Source organism: Bombina bombina, chromosome 8 (assembly GCF_027579735.1).
Source record: "Bombina bombina isolate aBomBom1 chromosome 8, aBomBom1.pri, whole genome shotgun sequence".
Lineage (NCBI taxonomy): Eukaryota > Metazoa > Chordata > Amphibia > Anura > Bombinatoridae > Bombina > Bombina bombina.
Window position 1 is genome coordinate 124,430,404 of NC_069506.1, and position 20,007 is coordinate 124,450,410.

General features: G+C 38.1%; 1 protein-coding gene across 1 annotated transcript in view; it reads right to left on the reverse strand.

Annotated features, from left to right (window-relative positions):
* FOXJ3 (forkhead box J3) overlaps positions 1-20,007 on the reverse strand; it is a 379,709-nt gene that overhangs the window by 657 nt on the left and 359,045 nt on the right. Inside the window, exons 11-14 of the mRNA XM_053690556.1 lie at positions 18,359-18,448; positions 9,549-9,728; positions 7,565-7,672; positions 1-206 (exon numbers count right to left, since the gene is read on the reverse strand). The exon at positions 1-206 is cut by the window's left edge and continues 657 nt beyond it. Coding sequence (XP_053546531.1) covers positions 91-206; positions 7,565-7,672; positions 9,549-9,728; positions 18,359-18,448 — 494 coding nt within the window. The 3' untranslated portion in view covers positions 1-90. The remainder of the gene's footprint in view (positions 207-7,564; positions 7,673-9,548; positions 9,729-18,358; positions 18,449-20,007) is intronic.

The following is a 20,007-nucleotide window of genomic DNA, read 5'->3' on the forward strand; positions in this document are numbered from 1 at the left end:
CGTTTTTTGGATATCTTTACCTTTTTCATTATCACATTCATGGTCACTTAAACCAACAACACTGGGTGACAAGACAAAACTTTAATAGTGCTATACAATAGAGTCCCAATCAAAGTCATCTTGAATGTCATCTGCAGGAAGAGGACGGCGCATCTGGAAGTTTGATGAAGGCATCATGTGATGCTGGTTCATTACTCCATGATGACCTGTTAAAACAATAATGGAAACATAGTCAAGGGTGATGGCTAAAATTACTTAAAATATCCTTCACAGCCTACACTGCTTTACATTTTTCATTGACAGCAATTCCAGTTTTTAAAAATATATAGCATGCCTATGTTTCCCATTATTTACTGATAAATCCATTTATTCTCACATATACTAAAACCATATTCAATAATCATGGAGATAGTGTGTCCCGACTTTGTGGAGAAGGGAGAAAATCCTGCCAGAACTCTACAGTAAATTCAGTCTGGTACGTAAGTAGGATTCTATACAGTCAGCAAAATAGGATAAAGCATTACACACACTCACATTCTATAAATAAATTAATACATTATATATATATATATATATATATATGTTACGGGTAAAGTCAGGTAAACCTGACATTACCCAAGCGGCTGTGGGTAAAGCCCAGTGTAATGTAATTTCCCCATCTGCACTATTTTTTTTGCCTCTGCCTGGGGGGTTCAAGGAAGGCGCCCCGCCGAACCTCTGGCATCCACCCCAAGTGAAACTTGGGGAATAAGGTTTACAAGTGAAGCTTCGCTCCCCTTGAACCCCCCAGGGAGAGGCAAAAAAGATAGTGAAGATGTGTGAATTACATTGCATTGTATATGTTTGATGCACTCTGAGAATATTTATCATGTTACATCGGGCTTTACCCACAGCATCTTGGGTAATGTCAGGTTTACCTGGGTAATGCTAGGATTACCCAATTTCTTACTTTACCCGCAACACACACACACACACATATACACACACAGACAGTACATACACATATTGTAAGTCTGTTGTACTGTCAATTAAGCAACAGAGAAACCAATAGCTACACAATAGAACAGATACGGAAGCCAAGGAAATATTTTATATACAAGACATTTACCAAAAACAGACCATAATCAGTAAAACACTGTAGCAATCATTAGTGGAACATACAAATTATTTTGTCTAAAAAGAATTTATTCTTGAGAGTGAAGGAATAAGATGATAAGCTCACAATCTTACCATTTTTAAGTATCTGTCAATGAACAGACCTTAAAGGGACACTGTACCCAAATTTTTTCTTTTGTGATTCAGATAGAGCATGACATTTTAAGCAACTTTCTAATTTATTCCTATTAACAAATGTTCTTTATTCTCTTGGTATCTTTATTTGAAATGCAAGAATGTAAGTTTAGATGCCAGCCCATTTTTGGTGAACAACCTAGGTTGTCCTTGCTGATTGGTGGATACATTCATCCACCAATCAAAAACTGCTGTCCAGAGTTCTGAACCAAGAAAAAAGCTTAGATGTCTTCTTTTTCATATAAAGATAGCAAGAGAAAGAAGAAACATTGATAATAGGAGTAAATTAGGAAGTTGCTTAAAATTGCATGCTCTAACTGAATCACGAAAGAAAAATTTTGGGTTCAGTGTCCCTTTAAGCAGATAGGAATTAGGTAAGGCAATTAGGTTCTTCGTGGCTATGTTTATACAAGACAAGCACAAAGCTACCACTCTTGCTAAACCTTTTAAATCCTACAGAAAAGTAGTAGGAACATAGGAGGAAAGACATAAGGCACTGTGAACTGTCAATGACTACGTATGAGGAACCCCATCTCTGACACTGAACCTGGAAATCATACAGTTTTTCTTTGACAGCAATAGGTCTGTTTCTGCAAGTTCCTTTTTCTCTGATATTTTGTGAGATCTGGAAGTACACTGTGGATGAAACTACCAATGGTTTAGAAAATCTGCTGGATAAATATGGTAAAAGAAGGTACCCTTCAGATTTTAAGAAGAGTTTCTACTTACTCAAGAAGACCAAGAGACTACACATCAACCACTACGCAATATGGCTATATGAGAACATGAGAGTGGTTTAATAAATTGGAAAAAAGTAATAAACAATGTATTATACTTATTTTATTTACTTCTTACTCATCTCTAGAAAATTTATAGAAATGCTGAGCTATTTGAAACCATGTGAATATATAAAGGGACGCACTAAGTACAAATGTTTAAGTGGATCATTATTTATGATAATGACTACAGAACATCCAAAATGATTTGCGGCTCACTTACCAGACTGCACCTATAAGAACTAATAGGCAAGGATTTAACAATATCCTCGGTTGGATACCTGGGTTCTTTCCACCCATGCATTAATATTATCAGGGGAATATTAACTGATGGCTTTGAGATCTGGAAAGCTTAAAGTAATGGTAAATCCTAGCATTTGTGAAATGCTACGATTTACAATTGGAACAAATAAAGGGGACTTTCATTCATGAAGTATAAAAAAAAAAAATTTCAATTGTAAATTCTAGTGTTTTACAAACGCTAGGATTTGCAATCACTTTAAGAACTGGGCCATACTGATTCCATTTTTTAAAAATAAAATGAAATAATCCTACGAGTTGGAAATGTTTAACCCTCCGTCAGGACCTTATAAATCTCAATGTAGTTGTCTCCTTCCTTCCTTACTGATGCTTAATCTGCCACTGCTATGATGACTCAATAACAGCCGAAAGCCTTGTGTAAGACGTCAAGGAACACTTAAAGGGAGTTTCAGATGCAAAAAAGAAAACAATGACTTAATAGGTGCTTATCAACAAGTGAGCAATCAATCCCAAAGGTGCAGTTGTACACAGACATACCCTTCCTTATAGCTTTAAGTTAAAGGGAAATTAAAGTCAAAATTAAACTTCCATGATACAGATTGAGCATGCCATTTTAAACAACTTTCCACTTTACTTCTATTATGTCATTTGCTTTGTTCTCTTGGTATCATTTGTTGAAAGACATACCCAGGTAGGCTCAGGAGCAGCAATGCACTACTAGGATCTTGTTGCTTATTTGTGGCTGCACATATATGCTCTTGTCATTGGCTTACCCGATGTGTTCAGCTAGCTCCCAGTAGGTCATTGCTGCTCCTTCAACAAAGAATACCAAGAGAATGAAGCAAATCAGAATACATTTTTAAACAACTTTCATGTCCTTTTTAAAATATTTTGTGCATGAAAAGAAGGTTAACATTTAAATGATTCATGATGGAAAGTTTAACGTCCTATTGCACCTGAAACGTATACAATTCTACTTTGTTCACCTGTTTGACGGTCAGCCTACAGATACGATTGGGCTATAAAAAGAAAATGTATGCTTACCTGATAAATTTTATTTCTTTTTTGACACAATGAGTCCACGGATCATGTAATTACTGTTGGGAATATCACTCCTGCCCAGCAGGAGGCGGCAAAGAGCACCACAGCAAAGCTGATAAATATCACCTCCCTTCCCTCCCAACCCAGTCATTCGACCGAAGTAAAGGAGAGAAATAAAGTAACAAGGCGCAGAGGTGTTTGAAGTTTATAACAACCAACAACCTGTCTATCAAAAACAGGGCAGGCCGTGGACTCATCGTGTCAAAAAAGAAATAAATTTATCAGGTAAGCATAAATTTTCTTTTCTTTTTAATGACACGAGTCCACGGATCATCTAATTACTATTGGGAATCAATACCCAAGCTAGAGTACACAGATGATACGGGAGGGGCAAGACAGGGAACCTAAACAAAAGGCACCTCTGATTGAATAACCTTTCTCCCAAGTAGCCTCAGCAGAGGCAAAAGATCAAATATATTGACTCCTGAAAAGGAATGAAGAGAGAACCAAGTTACAGTCTTGGAAATCTGCTCTACCGAAGATTCAATTTTAAAACCCATGAGGAAAAAAAATAGCCCTCGAGGAAAGACCGCAACCCTCATAGGCAAAAACGTAAGATACTCTGCGCTCAAGAAAGAGAAGTAGCCATAGCTTTCTGTCCCTTACGTTTTTCCTAGAAAACACAAATAAGGCAGAAGACTGACGAAAAACCTTATTCGCCTGAAAATAGAATTTTACCCAAATTGCGCAGAATCAGTTCCTTTTGACAGGAAGAATCAGGACACAAAGAAGGAACAACAATTTCCTGATTAGTGTTCCGAACTGAAACTATCGTAGGAAAATACCCTAATTAAGTACGAAAAACCACCTTATCCAATTAAAAATAAGGCAATGAGACAGATTTTTACTATAATGCCAAAAGCTCTGGCCCTCTACGAGCAGATGAAGTAGCAACAAGGAACAAACTTTCCAAGATAAAAATATCTTAGGAAAACATTATCTCAAACGGAGCCCCTTGAAGAACTTCAAAACTAAATAAAGACTCCATGGAGGAGTAACTGTTTTGAATACAGACCTGATCCTGACCAAAGCCTGACAAAACGATTGTATGTCTGGGATGTCCGCCGGACGCTTATATAACAAAAAGGACAAGGCAGAAATTTGACCCATCAGGGAATTTGCCGGTAAACCTTTCTCCAATCCTACTTGGAGAAAAGAACGAATTCTAGGTTTCCGAACTCTACTCCAAGAGTAGCCCTCGGATTCACACTAATATAGATATTTACGCCATATCTTATGGAAAATCTCTCTAGGCACAGGCTTACAAGCCTGAATAATGGTCTTCCGAAAATCCACGCTTGAAGAACAATAAGCGTTCAAACTCCAAACAGTCAATTTCAGAGAAACTAGATTTGGATGAAAGAAAGGCCCTTAAAATAGAAGGACCTTCCTCACCGGAAGTCTTCCAGGTGGAAGAATAACATGACTACCAGGTTTGCATACCAAACCTGCGAGACCACGCCGATGCAGTGAAGATTACAGACGTCCTCTCCTGCTTGATTCGAGCATGACTCAAAGAAAAAGTGCAAACAGATAAAAATAGGTATACGAAACTGAAATTTCAGGGTACCGCCCGAACGTCCCTCAGTACAGCCTGAAGGGTCCCCTAAGCTTGACCCATACCACGGAAGCTTGGCATTCTGCCAAAATGCCATGAGGTTATATTGTCCGACTGGAACCTGATGAACCGAGTCTAAGCTAACTGAGACCAGACCCGGAGAGCATTGAAGATTGCTCCCAATTTCAGAACGTTTATGGGTAGGACAGACTCCGACAGAGTCTATGTTCCCCAAGCCCTTAGAGAGCCCCAGATTCTTGGAAGGCAGGCATCTGCTGCCCCAATCACCCAGGAAAGGTCTGCGAAAGCAGGTTCCCTGGGAGAGATGATCCTAAGACCACCACCAAAGTAGAGAATTCCTTGTCTCCTGCTCCAACTGTAACTCTGTTCCACTACCAGAGCATGTTTAACTGCAGAAGTCTGAGGTGGGAACGGGCGAATGGGATGATGTCCATTGCCGCTACCATCAGCCCGATTACCACCATACACTGAACCACTGATGGCCGAGAAGAGGACTGAAGAGCTAGGAAAGACTCAAAATCCTTTATTTACTGACTTTCGTCAGAAAATATTTTATAGAAAATGAATCTATAATGGTTCCCAAGAAAACAGTTCCTTGCAGTTGGAACTAAGGAACTCTATTCCAACTTCCCCTTCCATCCGAGAACCCGCGGAAAATTAACTTAATTTGCGTGTGTGATCCTGCTTGTTGAAAGGAAGGAGCCTGAACCAGAATGTTGTAAAAACGGAACAGTTTATTTCTGAACTGGGAAAACGTAATATCTTTATTTATCACTGAAAAAGAAAGACTTAACACCCATCAACAGCTTTAACACCTCAGTTTAAGATGCTAAATTATACAACCATGTTGGATTACCAGAAACAGTCGCTAAGGAAACCGGAACCGACCTAGAGCTGTTGAATTAATCTGAAACCATATAAACTCAGTTGTAAGTAAAAACTGCAATAAGTAGATTTCTCACAATCATAAATAAAAGAGTATCACCAACATTGAGCCTGTTCTCCTCAATCCCCAGTGCCTGCAAATGCTGCACTATATAATCCCTTTATAAGTACATAAGGATTACCATATAGTTCCAGGAAAATAATAAATGCCATATTTTTTTGATTGAATAAAAGTGCCCAACCTTTTTCTGAGTCTTTTTTTCTTCAAGCCCCAGAAAAAATAAAGTCAGCACTTACCTCATAAATCTGCCAGGCAGCAAGGCAGTTCCCAGGTTTGAGAGGTCCTCTCCCTCACATGGACCTGTGAAATAAACGAAAGTCCTGAGTAATATCCCTAAGGTTTTCAGGGTTAGGGCAGCATCAGTATATGGGAGGCGCAGTGAGAATTATGTCCCACAAGTTCCCATTGCTCTAAAGCCACCACTGCTCTACTGAAGAGACTAATATGGACTACGGCTACACCCTAGGACAAAGCAGCACAATCTTGTACTACTTTAAAAATAATAAACTCTTGATTGAAGATCTTTTTCTAACACCTAATTTACCACCTCCTTGCACTTGGGAGGTGATATTTATCAGCTTTGCTGTGGTGCTCTTTGCTGCCTCCTGCTGGGCAGGAGTGATATTCCCAATAGTAATTAGATGATCTGTGGACTCGTGTCAGTAAAAAGAAATAAACCATTGGTTACACAACAATCAGCGTCTAATCTTTATAAACAGACCTGTATATATAACAGACTTCTAATGTAAAAAGAGGAAATGCTAGTTCTGGGAAGAGTGGAAGCTGAACATCTTCTCTAAAAAAACACATACTTTACTTACCATCAAATCTCTCTCTCTTCAGTGTAATTTATAGCACGTCAGCAAATGTATGTGTTGGTGGATGGGGAATTTTTGCTAATTTGAATAGGTGGAGTTGTAAGAAAGATATAGAAGTGTATAAAGCCTATGGACTATTATGTGACGCTGCAGAAAGAGCAATAAACATAGCAAAACAAATGGGTGCACACAATTTGGGATGGGGCTCCGTATGTTGTCACCCAATGTAAAAAGGTAATGTACACTGCACCCCAAAAATCTGAAGAAATCAAATACAATTTTGATAATTAAAAGTACCTAACTGCACTTATTAGAGAAAATGTTCACATATACATTTGCAAATGATAGATTACTTTAAATCTATTAGTTTAGAGCAGGGGTTTGCCAGATGTCATACATGTATAAACAATAAACCAGAGAGAAAAAGTAATGAGAACAGAAGAAAACCGAAAAAGGCAGAAGTTGATATCAAGGACAAGAAATATGGCAAGTTAGAAACCTGAATTAAAATTGGAAAAAAGAGAATTCAAAAGAAAATACAGAATAATGAACTAAATCTTGGTTTCCAGGGCAACAGAGAAGTAATCTCCGCTGGTCAACTAAAAATCGTTTACATGTCTGTGTTTTTCTCTAAAACTCTGCTTTAATAGGGCACATTCTTGTGTATCGCTTTATTGGCTCGGTGACCTTTAGGTTATACAAAAAGCAACTATAATGAATAATGTAAATAATTTTATGTGAAGTGATAACAAATTCCTTGTAATAGTCGCACTGCTACAGTGAGAATACATACCTGACATAGCAGATCCTGTAGTGCTCATTGTCTGTGGTATGAGGGGGTAACTTGGAGGTCCCATCATTGATTGTGGAACATTTTGCCTGGAATCAAGGTACACGTTTCCTACACCAAAGAAAGGATGGGTGTCAGTTATTTGCCAAACAGTGTATCCTTCTACCACCTATTTCAAAGCAGGCAACTTTGTATGAGAATCTATAAGCCAACCAAATGAGAGCTACCCTAGCAATCAAATGATAGCACAAAACAATGGTGGCTGTATTACAATTCATTTGTTTTTAGAGTTGGCTTAAAGGGGCAGTAAAGTCAAAATTAAACTTTCATTCAGAAAAAGGATGCCATTTTAAACATCTTTCCAATTTAAGCCTATTATTTTTATTTTATTTTTTATTCTTTTTTATTAGACACACAAAATTGAGAAATAAAATAGTACAGATAATGGGCTTCATTGATCAAACAGCGGATGCTGCTTAGGAGGCCAATTTTTTCAGGCTCGTCTGAAACGTAAGCTAAGAAGCAGCGGTCGTAATATTGAAATCATCCTAATCCAATACGATCAGGATGATTGACAGCCCCTGCTAGCGGCTGATTGGCCGCCAGTAATCAGGAGGTCGGCACTGCACAAGCTTGTCCATCCGCTAGACATTTGATAAATCGAGCGCAATGTCATATATGAAATTGTACAAGAGTAATACATAAGAAAAAGGTCATCAGTACAATATCACAATGTTTCACATCTTGCACAAATCTTCAAGTTTTATAAAAAGTATTGATGTCTTCAACCCCATTGTTTCTGTAATACAACGTTCTTCAGAAAAGAATTGTACAAAATTTCATGCAGAGCAATAAACTAAGATTTTTGGATACGTCGATTTGTGTGTCCCTTATTATTAAATTAAACCAAACATTACCACAATAACAAAACAACAAATATTGAAACATAGAATGTGTACCTCCCCTATTATGTTATTTGCTTGGTTTTCTTAATAGCCTTTATTGAAAAGCATACCTAGATTGGCTAAGGAGAAGCAATGCACTACTGGGAGCAAGCTGCCAATTGGTGGCTGCACATATATGTCTCTTACAGGCACCCAATGTGTTCAGTTAGATCCCAGTAATGATTGTTGATCCTTTAACAAATGAAGCAACTTTAATAATAGAAGTTAACTGTGGATGTATTTAAAATGGTATGATCTATCTAAATCATGAAAGAAAAAAATGTGGGTTTCATGTCCCTTTAAAAACAGTCCACTATTACAAGAAGATGGAAAAGAGATATTATTACCAGCCAATTTGTGTAATTCCACTGTACCAGTCAATTTTTTTTGCTTATTATTTCACTGTACACATACGGAATAAATGATTAAAGGGCCATGATACCCAAATGTTGAAACACTTGAAAGTGATGCAGCATAGCTATAAAAAGCTGACTAGAAAATATCACCTGAACATCTCTATGTAAAAGAGTAAGATATTCTACCTTCAAAGTATTCACACCCCACTGTAAAGGACTTTAAGCAGCAAATCAGTATGTCTGTCCCGGGAAAGGCAAGGGAGTGAGCTTCGTGCACACTCACCTTAGTTCCCTATTCAGTTTAAGGAAGTTTACTTTGAAATCTCATGAGAGTTAAGTGAAATCTCATGAGATCACAGTAAAAGAGTTCATGACCTCAGCATTGCTGATGCTGATTGGCTCCTGTTCATTTCTTCCTTTTTTTTTTACCTGCAGCTAAACAGCAGCTGAAGTATAACTTTTTACACACAACTTACTCTGGTGAGCTGAGGAAATTGTGATGTAAATATATGTGATATCACAGGTGATATTTTTCTGTCAGCTTTTTACAGTTATACTGCATCAGTTTCAAGTGATTTAGAATATGAATATTATGTCCCTTTAAGTATTACAGGCTATGTACTAAATAAGTACACACTGAATAGCTCTAATGATAAACAAGTTAATTGCTACAGAACAAAAACACACCTGTCCCAAGGTGCTGTGAGGGTTTTGCACTGTGCATATTACCGTGGCAAACTGGTGACTGAGGATGGATGAGCCCAGTCTGAGCGAAGAACTTATTGAGTGAAGAGCACAGGTCGGCTAATTGAACCTGGTCAAGTGACCAGTTCTTAAGATCTGCTTGTCTCATACTTTCCATCAAACCTGATGATGAAAATAAAAAATAAAAAATAAAAATGTATGTGAAACACAAAATGTTCCAAACCATCTGAACGTATGTTAAGGTTTTACTGGCATTAAACAAGATCTAGGCATCGACTAGAACATCCGGCAAGATGTAATGGAAAATATAAATCTAGGACATGAACATACAAGTGTGAAATGACTCAATATATAACATCTTGCATATCTTCACACACTGATTGTGGTCTGCCAGATAAAATAAAAACCTACAATCTGTGACTTTTATTTTACGCATAAAAAGGATAAATGTGATGACTAGTATCGCCTTTAAAGAGACATAAAACCCAAAAATAAAATTTATGCTTACCTGATAAATTTGTTTCTTTCCTGACATGGAGAGTCCACAACATCATTCCAATTACTAGTGGGATATTCACTCCTGGCCAGCAGGAGAAGGCAAAGAGCACCCCAGCAGAGCTGTTAAGTGTCACTTCCCTTACCCATAACCCCCAGTCATTCAGCCAAAGGGAAATGGAAAAAGATGATAACACAAAGGTGTACAGGTGCCTGAGGTCTAGCAAAAAATACTGTTAAATCAAAAGGGTGGGGTCATGGACTCTCCAAGTCCGGAAAGAAAGAAATTTATCAGGTAAGCATAAATTTTATTTTCTTTCCTAAGACATGGAGAGTCCACAACATCATTCCAATTAGTAGTGGGAACCAATACCCAAGCTAGAGGACACGGAATGAACAGGGAGGGAGAACAAGACAGGCAGACCTAAACAGAAGGCACCACCGCTTGAAGACCCTTTCTCCCAAAAGAGGCCTCAGCCGAGGCAAAAGCATCAAATTTGGAAAAAGTATGCAGAGAGGACCATGTTGCAGCCTTGCAAATCTGTTCCACAGAAGCTTCATTTTTGAAATCCCACGAAGAGGAGACAGCCCTAGTGAAATGAGCTGTAATTCTCTCAGGAGGATGCTGTCCAGCAGTCTCATATGTAAAACGAATCATACTCAACCAGAAGGAAAGAGAAGTAGAGGTGGCCTTCTGACCCGTATGCTTTCCTGAGAAACAAACAAACAGGGCCGAAGACTGGCGAAAATCCTTAGTAAAATGGGAGAAAAAGAGAGGCGCTTGTGTGTACCAGTCAGAATAAAACAGAAGCTGAATAAATCCACAACAGGGTACTCACATTTTTCAATAGCACTCATACAGTGCTATCAGGCGCATATCGGGTAAACACAGCAACCCAGCTTGCTGGAATTCCAACGTGTATACAGGAACACTTGTACTTAAATCCTTAGAACAGGATCCCAGGAACAGGCTCCAGCAGCAGAAGCCAAAAGGCCAACAAATTCAATCCCCAACAGGGAAATAGGTGAATGGTAGTGGGTGTATAGAAAGATCAGTAGAGGTTCCAATACAGTTAAAAATTGAATTTATTTAAAAAAATAAAAACAGGAACCAGCTGGCAGGGCCTCTGGAAGCATGTGCCCTGAGACAGATGATCCTGAGAAATCCACCACGAGAGAGAGTCTCGTCAACTGATCCAGATCTATCCTCTGAGACAGATCTGAATGGTCTCCGTTCCATTGTCTGAGCATGCATAATTGCAGAGCTCTCAAATGGAACTGAGCAAAGGGAATGATGTCCATGGAAGCGACCATCAGACAAAATACCTCCATGCATAGAGCCACTGATGGCCGAACAGTAGACTGTAGAGAGAGGCAAGAGGAGAGAAGTTTGGATTTTCTGATCTCTGTCAGAAAAATCTTAATATATAGGGAATCTATGATAGTTCCTAAGAAACACACCCTTGTAGCTGGAACAAGGGAACTCTTCTCTAGATTCAGTTTCCATCTGTAGGAACTTAGAAAAGACAACAAGATCTCTGTATGAGAGTTTGCTATTTGAAAAGATGGCGCCTGAACTAATATGTCGTCCACCGCAATTCCCTAAGACCTGACAACTGCCAAGAGAGCCCCCAGACCTTTTGTAAAAATTCTGGGAGCTGTGGCAGAGCCAAACGGAAGAGCAACAAATTGAAAGTGCTTGTCTAGAAAAGCGAACCTCAGGAACTGGTGATGATCCCTGTGGATGGGAACATGAAGATATGCGTCCTTCAGGTCTATGGTCATCATGAACTGACCCTCTTGGACCAAAGGAAGAATGGAACAAATGGTTTCCATTTTGAAAAACGGTACCCTGAGACACTTTAGGTCTAGGATGGGTCGAAAAGTTCCCTCTTTTTTGGGAACCCCAAACAGATTTGAATAGAATCCTAGACTCTGTTCCCTTACTGGAACTATCACTCCCAGGGAGGAAAGGTCCTGAACGCAGCTTAAGAATGCCTCTCTTTTTACCTGATCCGCAGATAACCTTGAGAGGAGGAATCTGCCCCTGGGAGGACGAGAATTGAATTCTATTTTGTAACCGTAAGATACTATGTTCACAGCCCAAGGGTCTGGGACATTGCATATCCACGCTTGACAAAACAAGGAAAGTCTGCCCCCACTTGATCCAATCCTGGACCGGGGCAGACCATTCATGCTGACTTAGTCTCAGATGAAGGCTTCTTGATTACTTCCCCTTGTTCCAAATCTGATTGGATCTCCAGGAGGGATTGGACTTCTCTGGCTTGGAAGAGGAGGAAGACTTTTGAATTTACGAAAGGAACGAAAATTAGAATTTTGGCGCCCCTTAGGCCTATTCTTCTTGTCTTGAGGTAGAAAAGACCCCTTTCCACCCGTAATTTCAGAAATCATCTCCGCCAAACCAGGACCAAACAGCGTCTTACCCATGTAAGGTTGCGACAGGAGCTTGGACTTGGAGGTAACATCAGCCATCCAAGATTTCAGCCACAAAGCCCTGCGGGCTAGAACAGTGAAGCCAGGCATCTTGGCTAACAGTCTAATAACTTGCATGTTGGCAACAGAGATAAAGGAATTGGCCAGTTTAAGAGACTTGGATCTCCTCTAGCGGAGTCCCCTCTAAAATCAACTTAGAGAAAGCATCACACCAATAAGATGCCGCGCTTGTTACCATAGCAATACAAACAGCAGGTTGCTATTGAAGGCCCTGATGAACATACATTTTCTTTAAATAAGCCTCCAGCTTTTTGTCCATGGGATCCTTAAAAGAACAACTATCCTCTATAGGAATTGTGGTTCTCTTGGCCAGCGTAAAAATAGCCCCTTCTACCTTTGGCACCGTGCGCCATGAGTCTCGAATGGTGTCAGCAACAGGAAACATATTTTTAAAAACAGGAGACGGGGAAAAAGGAATCCCTGGCTTATCCAATTCCTGTGGAATGATCTCTGACACATGGTCTGGAACAGGAAACACTTCCACAGAGGAAGGAACATCATAGTATTTATTAAACTTACTAGATTTCTTAGGGTTGACAGCGACAGAAGAATCGGAGTCGTCCAAAGTAGCCAATACCTCCTTTAAAAGTAACCTAAGGTGTTAAAGCTTAAATGTGAAGTTTACTTCTTCAGAATCAGACAAAGGATTTATACTGTCAGAGTCTGAGATTTCACCCTCAGAAGCTACCGAGGTATCCTCTTCATCAGACTTATGAGGGAGGTCAACCTTCGCAGCAGCAGATGGAACAGACACCTTATTATCAGAAAAATGTTTAGATTTCCTCTTGCGCTTCCACATCATGGGAAACGCAGATAAAGCTGTACATACCGCAGAAGATATCTGTGCAGCAAAATCTACTGGCAAATATACTCCTCCAGGAGGCTGAGAGGAACCGCAGGGCACTGTATGTGATGCCATTGAGGCTTGGGACGTTTGAGGAGAAAGCTGTGGCATATCCTGAACAGCATTATCCTGAGAGACAATAGGCTCAGAAGAGAGTAATTTATTTTTAAGCTTTAGGGTCTCAGCTAAACACGAGGATCAAAATTTCATAGATAAAACGATTTGGGCCTCTAAACATAATAAGCATTTATCAAATGAAATAGACTCATGTTCAGTGTCCATAGCTAAGATAAAAAAACAAAATAACAAAAGTAAATAAGACAACAACAAAAAGTTTACTGTCACTTTAAAAGAAACTGAACTTTTTCAAAGCGCAGTAACTGCCTTCTTAACAAGGAAAACTGGGATACTAAAAAGCGTTAATATGCCAGCAAAAATGTTACACCTCTACACCTCAGTCAGACTGAGGTGCCCTACAGTCACCGTTAGTAGCCAAATAAAAGAGAAGCTCCAACAGCCGACACAGCCTATAGCCTGCAGAGAATGACACCGCTCTGCTTCAGTGTACAAGCGTAAGATCGGTTGTCACGTGTCCGGCACACACAAAAAATGTGCACTAACAGAAAGCACGCAAACGTCTCTCAGCCTTCCTAAATTAACGGATCTGTCCAAATTTTCAACGGGCAGCAAGACACAAATATCTAAACATCTCCCTCACAAATAAAAAAGATACCCTTAAGCCTAAGGAAACAGTCCATTCACACATAAGGGAAGTTAACAAAGTCTCCCCTCACATACAAATGTGCCCGCACTCTGCCCAAATAAACCCTTAACCAAGGATTCAAATGTCCCAATAAAAAATGCAGTCTCTTTTTTGTTTTGTCAGATTTTTTTCTTTTAAACAAAAACCTAAAAAGTGCAAGTCTCCAGTACCTAGAAGACAAAAAGCACTTACCTGCATATTCAGCTGTCGGGCAGGAAGACAGCTCACAAGGTGTGAAAGGACACCAACTCCTATCAGAGACCTGTAGAAAAAGAAAGAACAGAGTAACCAACTCTGGTTTTCTATACCAAGGGGAGCAATATGTTAGAAAACAAAGAGATTGATGTGGACACAGCTAAACTCAAATCCTTGCTAGTAGGTAAAAGTACCCAAAAAAGGAATAAATATCTTCAGACACCAATTTGACAGAGGCAAAGAGAATGACTCGGGGTTATGTGTAAGGAAAGTGACACTTAACAGCTCTGCTGGGTGCTCTTTGCCTCCTCCTGCTGGCCAGGAGTGAATATCCCACTAGTAATTGGAATGATGTTGTGGACTCTCCATGTCTTAGGAAAGAGAAATGTTTTTCATGATTCAGATAGAACATACTATTTTAAACAATGTTCCAATTTACTTATTTTATCAAATTGTCTTTGTTTTCTTGTTATTCTTGGAAAATCAGGAAGGTAACTTCAGGAGTTTGAACGTGTCTGCAGCACTATACAGCAGCAATTTTGCAACAATGCAATACATTAGCAAGAGCACTAGATGGCAGCACTAATTCCTGTCGTGCGGTGCTTCAGGCATGTGCACACTACCTATCTAGATATCTCCTCAACAAAGAATAACATGAGAACGAAACAAATTTGATAATAAAAGTACATTGGAAACTTTTTTAAATTGTATTCTCTATCTGAATAATGAAACAAAATATTTGGGTTTATGTCCCTTTAAGAAGCCCATAAAGTTCACAACAGCTTTAAGACACTTGAAAGTAATTGTCTACAGTTTTTTTTTGTTTGTTTTTTTGTTCCCATGCCTACAAAATATGTTTTTCTTTTGATGCAAGTGGGTCATGTCATAGCTTTCTGCATCAGCCGGAGAACTTTGATTCCAGAGACTGGCTATGCACTAACATGCACTTCCATTGAGTATCATAATAAAAATATCTTTAGCATATTCTTTCAAATGTAAAAAAAATAATAATATTTTTAAGACATTTAAAGTCAGCTTTTTCACAATTATGCCCATTATTGACTTAAAGTGATAGTAAACTTAGAGCAGTTTCTAAGTATAATCTGATAGAGTGACATATAAATTGTTAATCAATGCGAGTCTTATAAATGTTTATTTTTGTTAAACAATAGTGCTTAAAGGTCCTTTTTTATGGTGACATTTCTCAAAGTCACCATTATCAGCTTAGCCCTATGGCTCACTGTTTACCATGTGGGGGCTTCCTATAATATTCTACGCATGCGTGATATTGTGGCGGTCAGTTCAACCAGCAGAGGTGGTATGCGCGGTTTTTCACTAAGGGAGTCCCCATTACGTAACAGCAATACAATTAAACAGTTATTTAGAACAAGAGTTCAGATTCACTGTTTACTTGTATTGCTTACAGGCAAGTGCGTTTTGTCAAGCACATTACTAAGTGATGTCTACTCTACAATGTGAGTACCAGTTATGCATCGAGCGGGTGGAACCCCTCTAGATGTCACTGCACTACAGAAAAACAAAGGCGAAGGGAAAAATAAAAATGGGGAAATAATAACATAATATTACAACAACAACATAAAGTTACAAAAAACATACCAGATAGATTGATTGGTAAACTCACTTAGGATGTAAAAATAAGTTATGTTAAAAGGGCATGAAACACAAATTTTTTCTTTCACGATTTAGAAATAGCATGCAATTTTAAACAACTTTCCAATTTACTTGTTTTATCTAATTTGCTTCATTCTCTTGATATCCTTTGTAGAAAAGCATGTCTAAATAGGCTCAGTAGCTGCTGATTGGTGGCTGTACATAGCTGCCTTGTGTTTTTTGGCTCACCCATGTGCATTGATATTTCCTCAACAAAGGATATCTAAAGAATGAACCAAATTAGATAATAGAAATAAATTGGAATGTTGTTTAAAGGACCAGTAAATACAGTAGATTTGCATAATCAACAAATACACGATAAAAAGACAATGCAATAGCACTTAGTCTGAGCTTAAAATGAGCAGTAGATTTTTTTTCTGACAAATTTCAAAGTTATGTCTATTTCCACTCTTCCTGTATCATGTGACAGCCATCAGCCAATCACAAATGCATACACGTTTATTATGTGAATTCTTGCACATGCTCAGTAGGAGCATGACTCAAAAAGTGTAAATATAAAAAGACTGAAGTACATTGGAAAGTTGTTTAAAATTGCATGCTCTATCTGAATACTGAAAGTTTAATTTTGACATGAAAGAAAAAATTTGGGTTTCATGTCCCTTTAAATGTACCATCATTTTAAGTGATATTGAATTATTTTTGTATACATGCATCAAAAAGTAATCAATGCATTGCACAAGATCTTTGTGTACAAAAAAAGTTTTAAAAACATTCAAAACTCTCATTTTATGAGAAACATCTGTATTCTTTCCATCAAAGGACACGTCCTTTGAAAAGCCTCAAGTATGGTTGATCGTACATCCTTTAAAGTGGCCAATTTGGGACAAATATAAATGAGAGCTGCACACATCAAGCAATTAATGTGTAGGATACAAGAGAGCTGTGATTTTAAATTCCATTAAAGGGACACTGTACCCAAAATTTTTCTTTTGTGATTCAGATTGAGCATGACATTTTAAGCAACTTTCTAATTTACTCCTATTATCAAATTGTCTTCATTCTCTTGGCATCTTTATTTGAAATGCAAGAATGTAAGTTTAGATGCCGGCCCATTTTTGGTGAACAACCTGGGTTGTCCTTGCTGATTGGTGGATAAATTCATCCACCAATAAAAAGTGCTGTCCAGAGTACTGAAACAAAAAAAAAGCTCAGATGCCTTCTTTTTCAAATAATGATAGCAAGAGAAAGAAGAAAAATTGATAATAGGAGTAAATTAGAAAGTTGCTTAAAATTGCATGCTCTTTCTGAATTACAAAAGAAAAAATTTGGGTTCAGTGTCCCTTTAAATACTTTCCAAGATCTGGAAGCAGGGGGGGGGGGATGCTTCTCCTGAAATTTACATCTGAAAATTTGTAGACAAAATAAATAATGAAGGTTTATTCCAAAATCCTTTTCAATATGAATTATTTAAATTTTATGGGGATTTATGTTTTGAGTTTAATTGTCCATTTAACGTCCCTTACAGACGCTAAATGTATAAAATATTTTTCTATTTAACAGAGGACAAGATTTGAAAATGAGTTGTCATTTAAAGGGATGTTAAACAGTATATACACATGCTAGACATAATGATGTATTACAACCAAAGATTAGCCTTAGAATAATATGTACCTGTATTTTTACAATTATATTAATGGTTTAAATACTGAATATATAAGTGTAAAAGTTTAGCTTTGATGAAGTAATTAGCGCCGCCATGTTTAATCTACTTTTAGATGTGTGGAATCCCTTTTAGATTACCCTGTGTTCCACGCAGACTTGTTTGGGCAGTCTCTTTTATTGCCGGTTTAATATCTGTTCCTTCATGGAGGCGCCCATTACTTCATTGAAACCAACAATTTTCAGAGTTAAATTACAGGAAAGGGAAACAAAATAAATAATGAAATTATTTTAACTACAGATAATTAAACACGTCATATTATATTCTCATACTGTTTAATATGCCTTTACGAGTCCATTATATTGAAAAATGTATATTATATTGAAATAAAATTGTTAAAGCATGTAATGTTATCACTATCAACCCTGCAATGCTATGTGTTTACCTACACAAAGGGGTTAAATATATAAATACTGCAGAGAACTGCTGGTCTCAAATGTAAGCTGCTGCTGATCCAATCAGCAGAGGTCGTTACACAGCTGGGTCATGCAACTAGTTCATCTGGTTGGCACAGTGGCAGTGCCTGCTTCGAACCAGGGTCAATAATGATAAAATTTCACACTCCAACAAATGTGAGCATGTGATTTTTTTTTCACTATCACGGCCCTTTAAAAGAAAAGAATGTTTACCTTGGAACTGGGAAAGGTCCACTTCTGACCAGTTGGCACTGGTGGCGATACGGCAACTTTCCTTCAGCATGTCAAGAGTAGAATACCATTCTGTAGAGGTGAAAACCAGGGAATGTGAAAACGTATGTTATAATTTATATGACAAAATGTAACATATATATATATATGGCTCAAAACTTCCACTCACGAGTGGAAATTTAACAGTGGTGAGTGAAACTTAGTGAGTGGTTGTCTACAAATATTATCTATAGGGATATTATATATCCATGAAAGGGCAAGGATATGTTTTTCCTATAGGGACCCAATTAGTGCTTAGACTGTTACCTCTGAGAGGGTAAACAAGGGCAGAGAGAGATTGGAGAGGAAAAGTGGAGAAAAAGATAGCGTTAAGAAAGAGCGGAGAAATAAAAAAGAGTGACGAGATTTGAGGGAGAAGAGAGAAAGTATTTTGAAAAGAAGATATGGCCTGAGAGAGAAGAGAGGGGTTAAAAAGAGAGGAGGGAGCGGAGAAAGATAGATGAGAGATAATTATAAAACAAATTTTCCAGGTCTTCTATGACCTCACATTAATGTCAACACTCTCTGCTTTCTCTCAGTTCAACAACTTCCTGTTTGTGTCCAGCTGTTGTCTTCCCCAGAACCATAGTTGATGTTCCTAACTGCGATGCACTTATTTTTGTTAATTTATTACTGTATGTAGCATTATTTAATTTATGGTATAAAACAAAAACAATATAAAAAAATACTGCACAATAAGGTGTTTCACACTGGGTTTCAAACCTGTCCTCAGGCCTCCCCAACGGTCCAGGTTTTCTGGATAACCTTGGATGAGAGCAGTTACAATAACCGTGTTTACTAATCAGCTAATTGTTTCACCTGTGCTCCAGTTCAGTTAACCTCAAAATGTGGCCTGTTAGGGAGGCCGAGGACAGGTTTGAAAACAAGTGACATAGGCTAAACATATGCAAACAGAGAGGGTTAGCGGGTGGGATCAAAAATGGCGAGTAACATTTTGGGGTAGTTAGTAGCTTCGGGCTTGAAATTTTGAGCCCTGATTTTATATATATATAGGCGCGTGTGTGTGTGTGCGTGCGTGCGCATATATATATATATCCAATAGCAGGGTGCGCTTTTACTCCCTTCTTCTTAGCAGCGTTTCCTTCATTGATGGATTTAACTTCATAAGCAGGAGCCATCAGTAAAGATAAAGCAACTAATAAGCAGGGGAGCAGGAGCTAGAAATAGTATTCTGCACACAAGAGGATTAACATTACATATTCAAATCACACAGTAAATCATGCAGTAGACTTACCATCAAGGTATGATATTATATTATATATATATATACAGGGAGTGCAGAATTATTAGGCAAGTTGTATTTTTGAGGATTCATTTTATTATTGAACAACAACCATGTTCTCAATGAACCCAAAAAACTCATTAATATCAAAGCTGAATATTTTTGGAAGTAGTTTTTAGTTTGTTTTTAGTTTTAGCTATTTTAGGGGGATATCTGTGTGTGCAGGTGACTATTACTGTGCATAATTATTAGGCAACTTAACAAAAAACAAATATATACCCATTTCAATTATGTATTTTTACCAGTGAAACCAATATAACATCTCAACATTCACAAATATACATTTCTG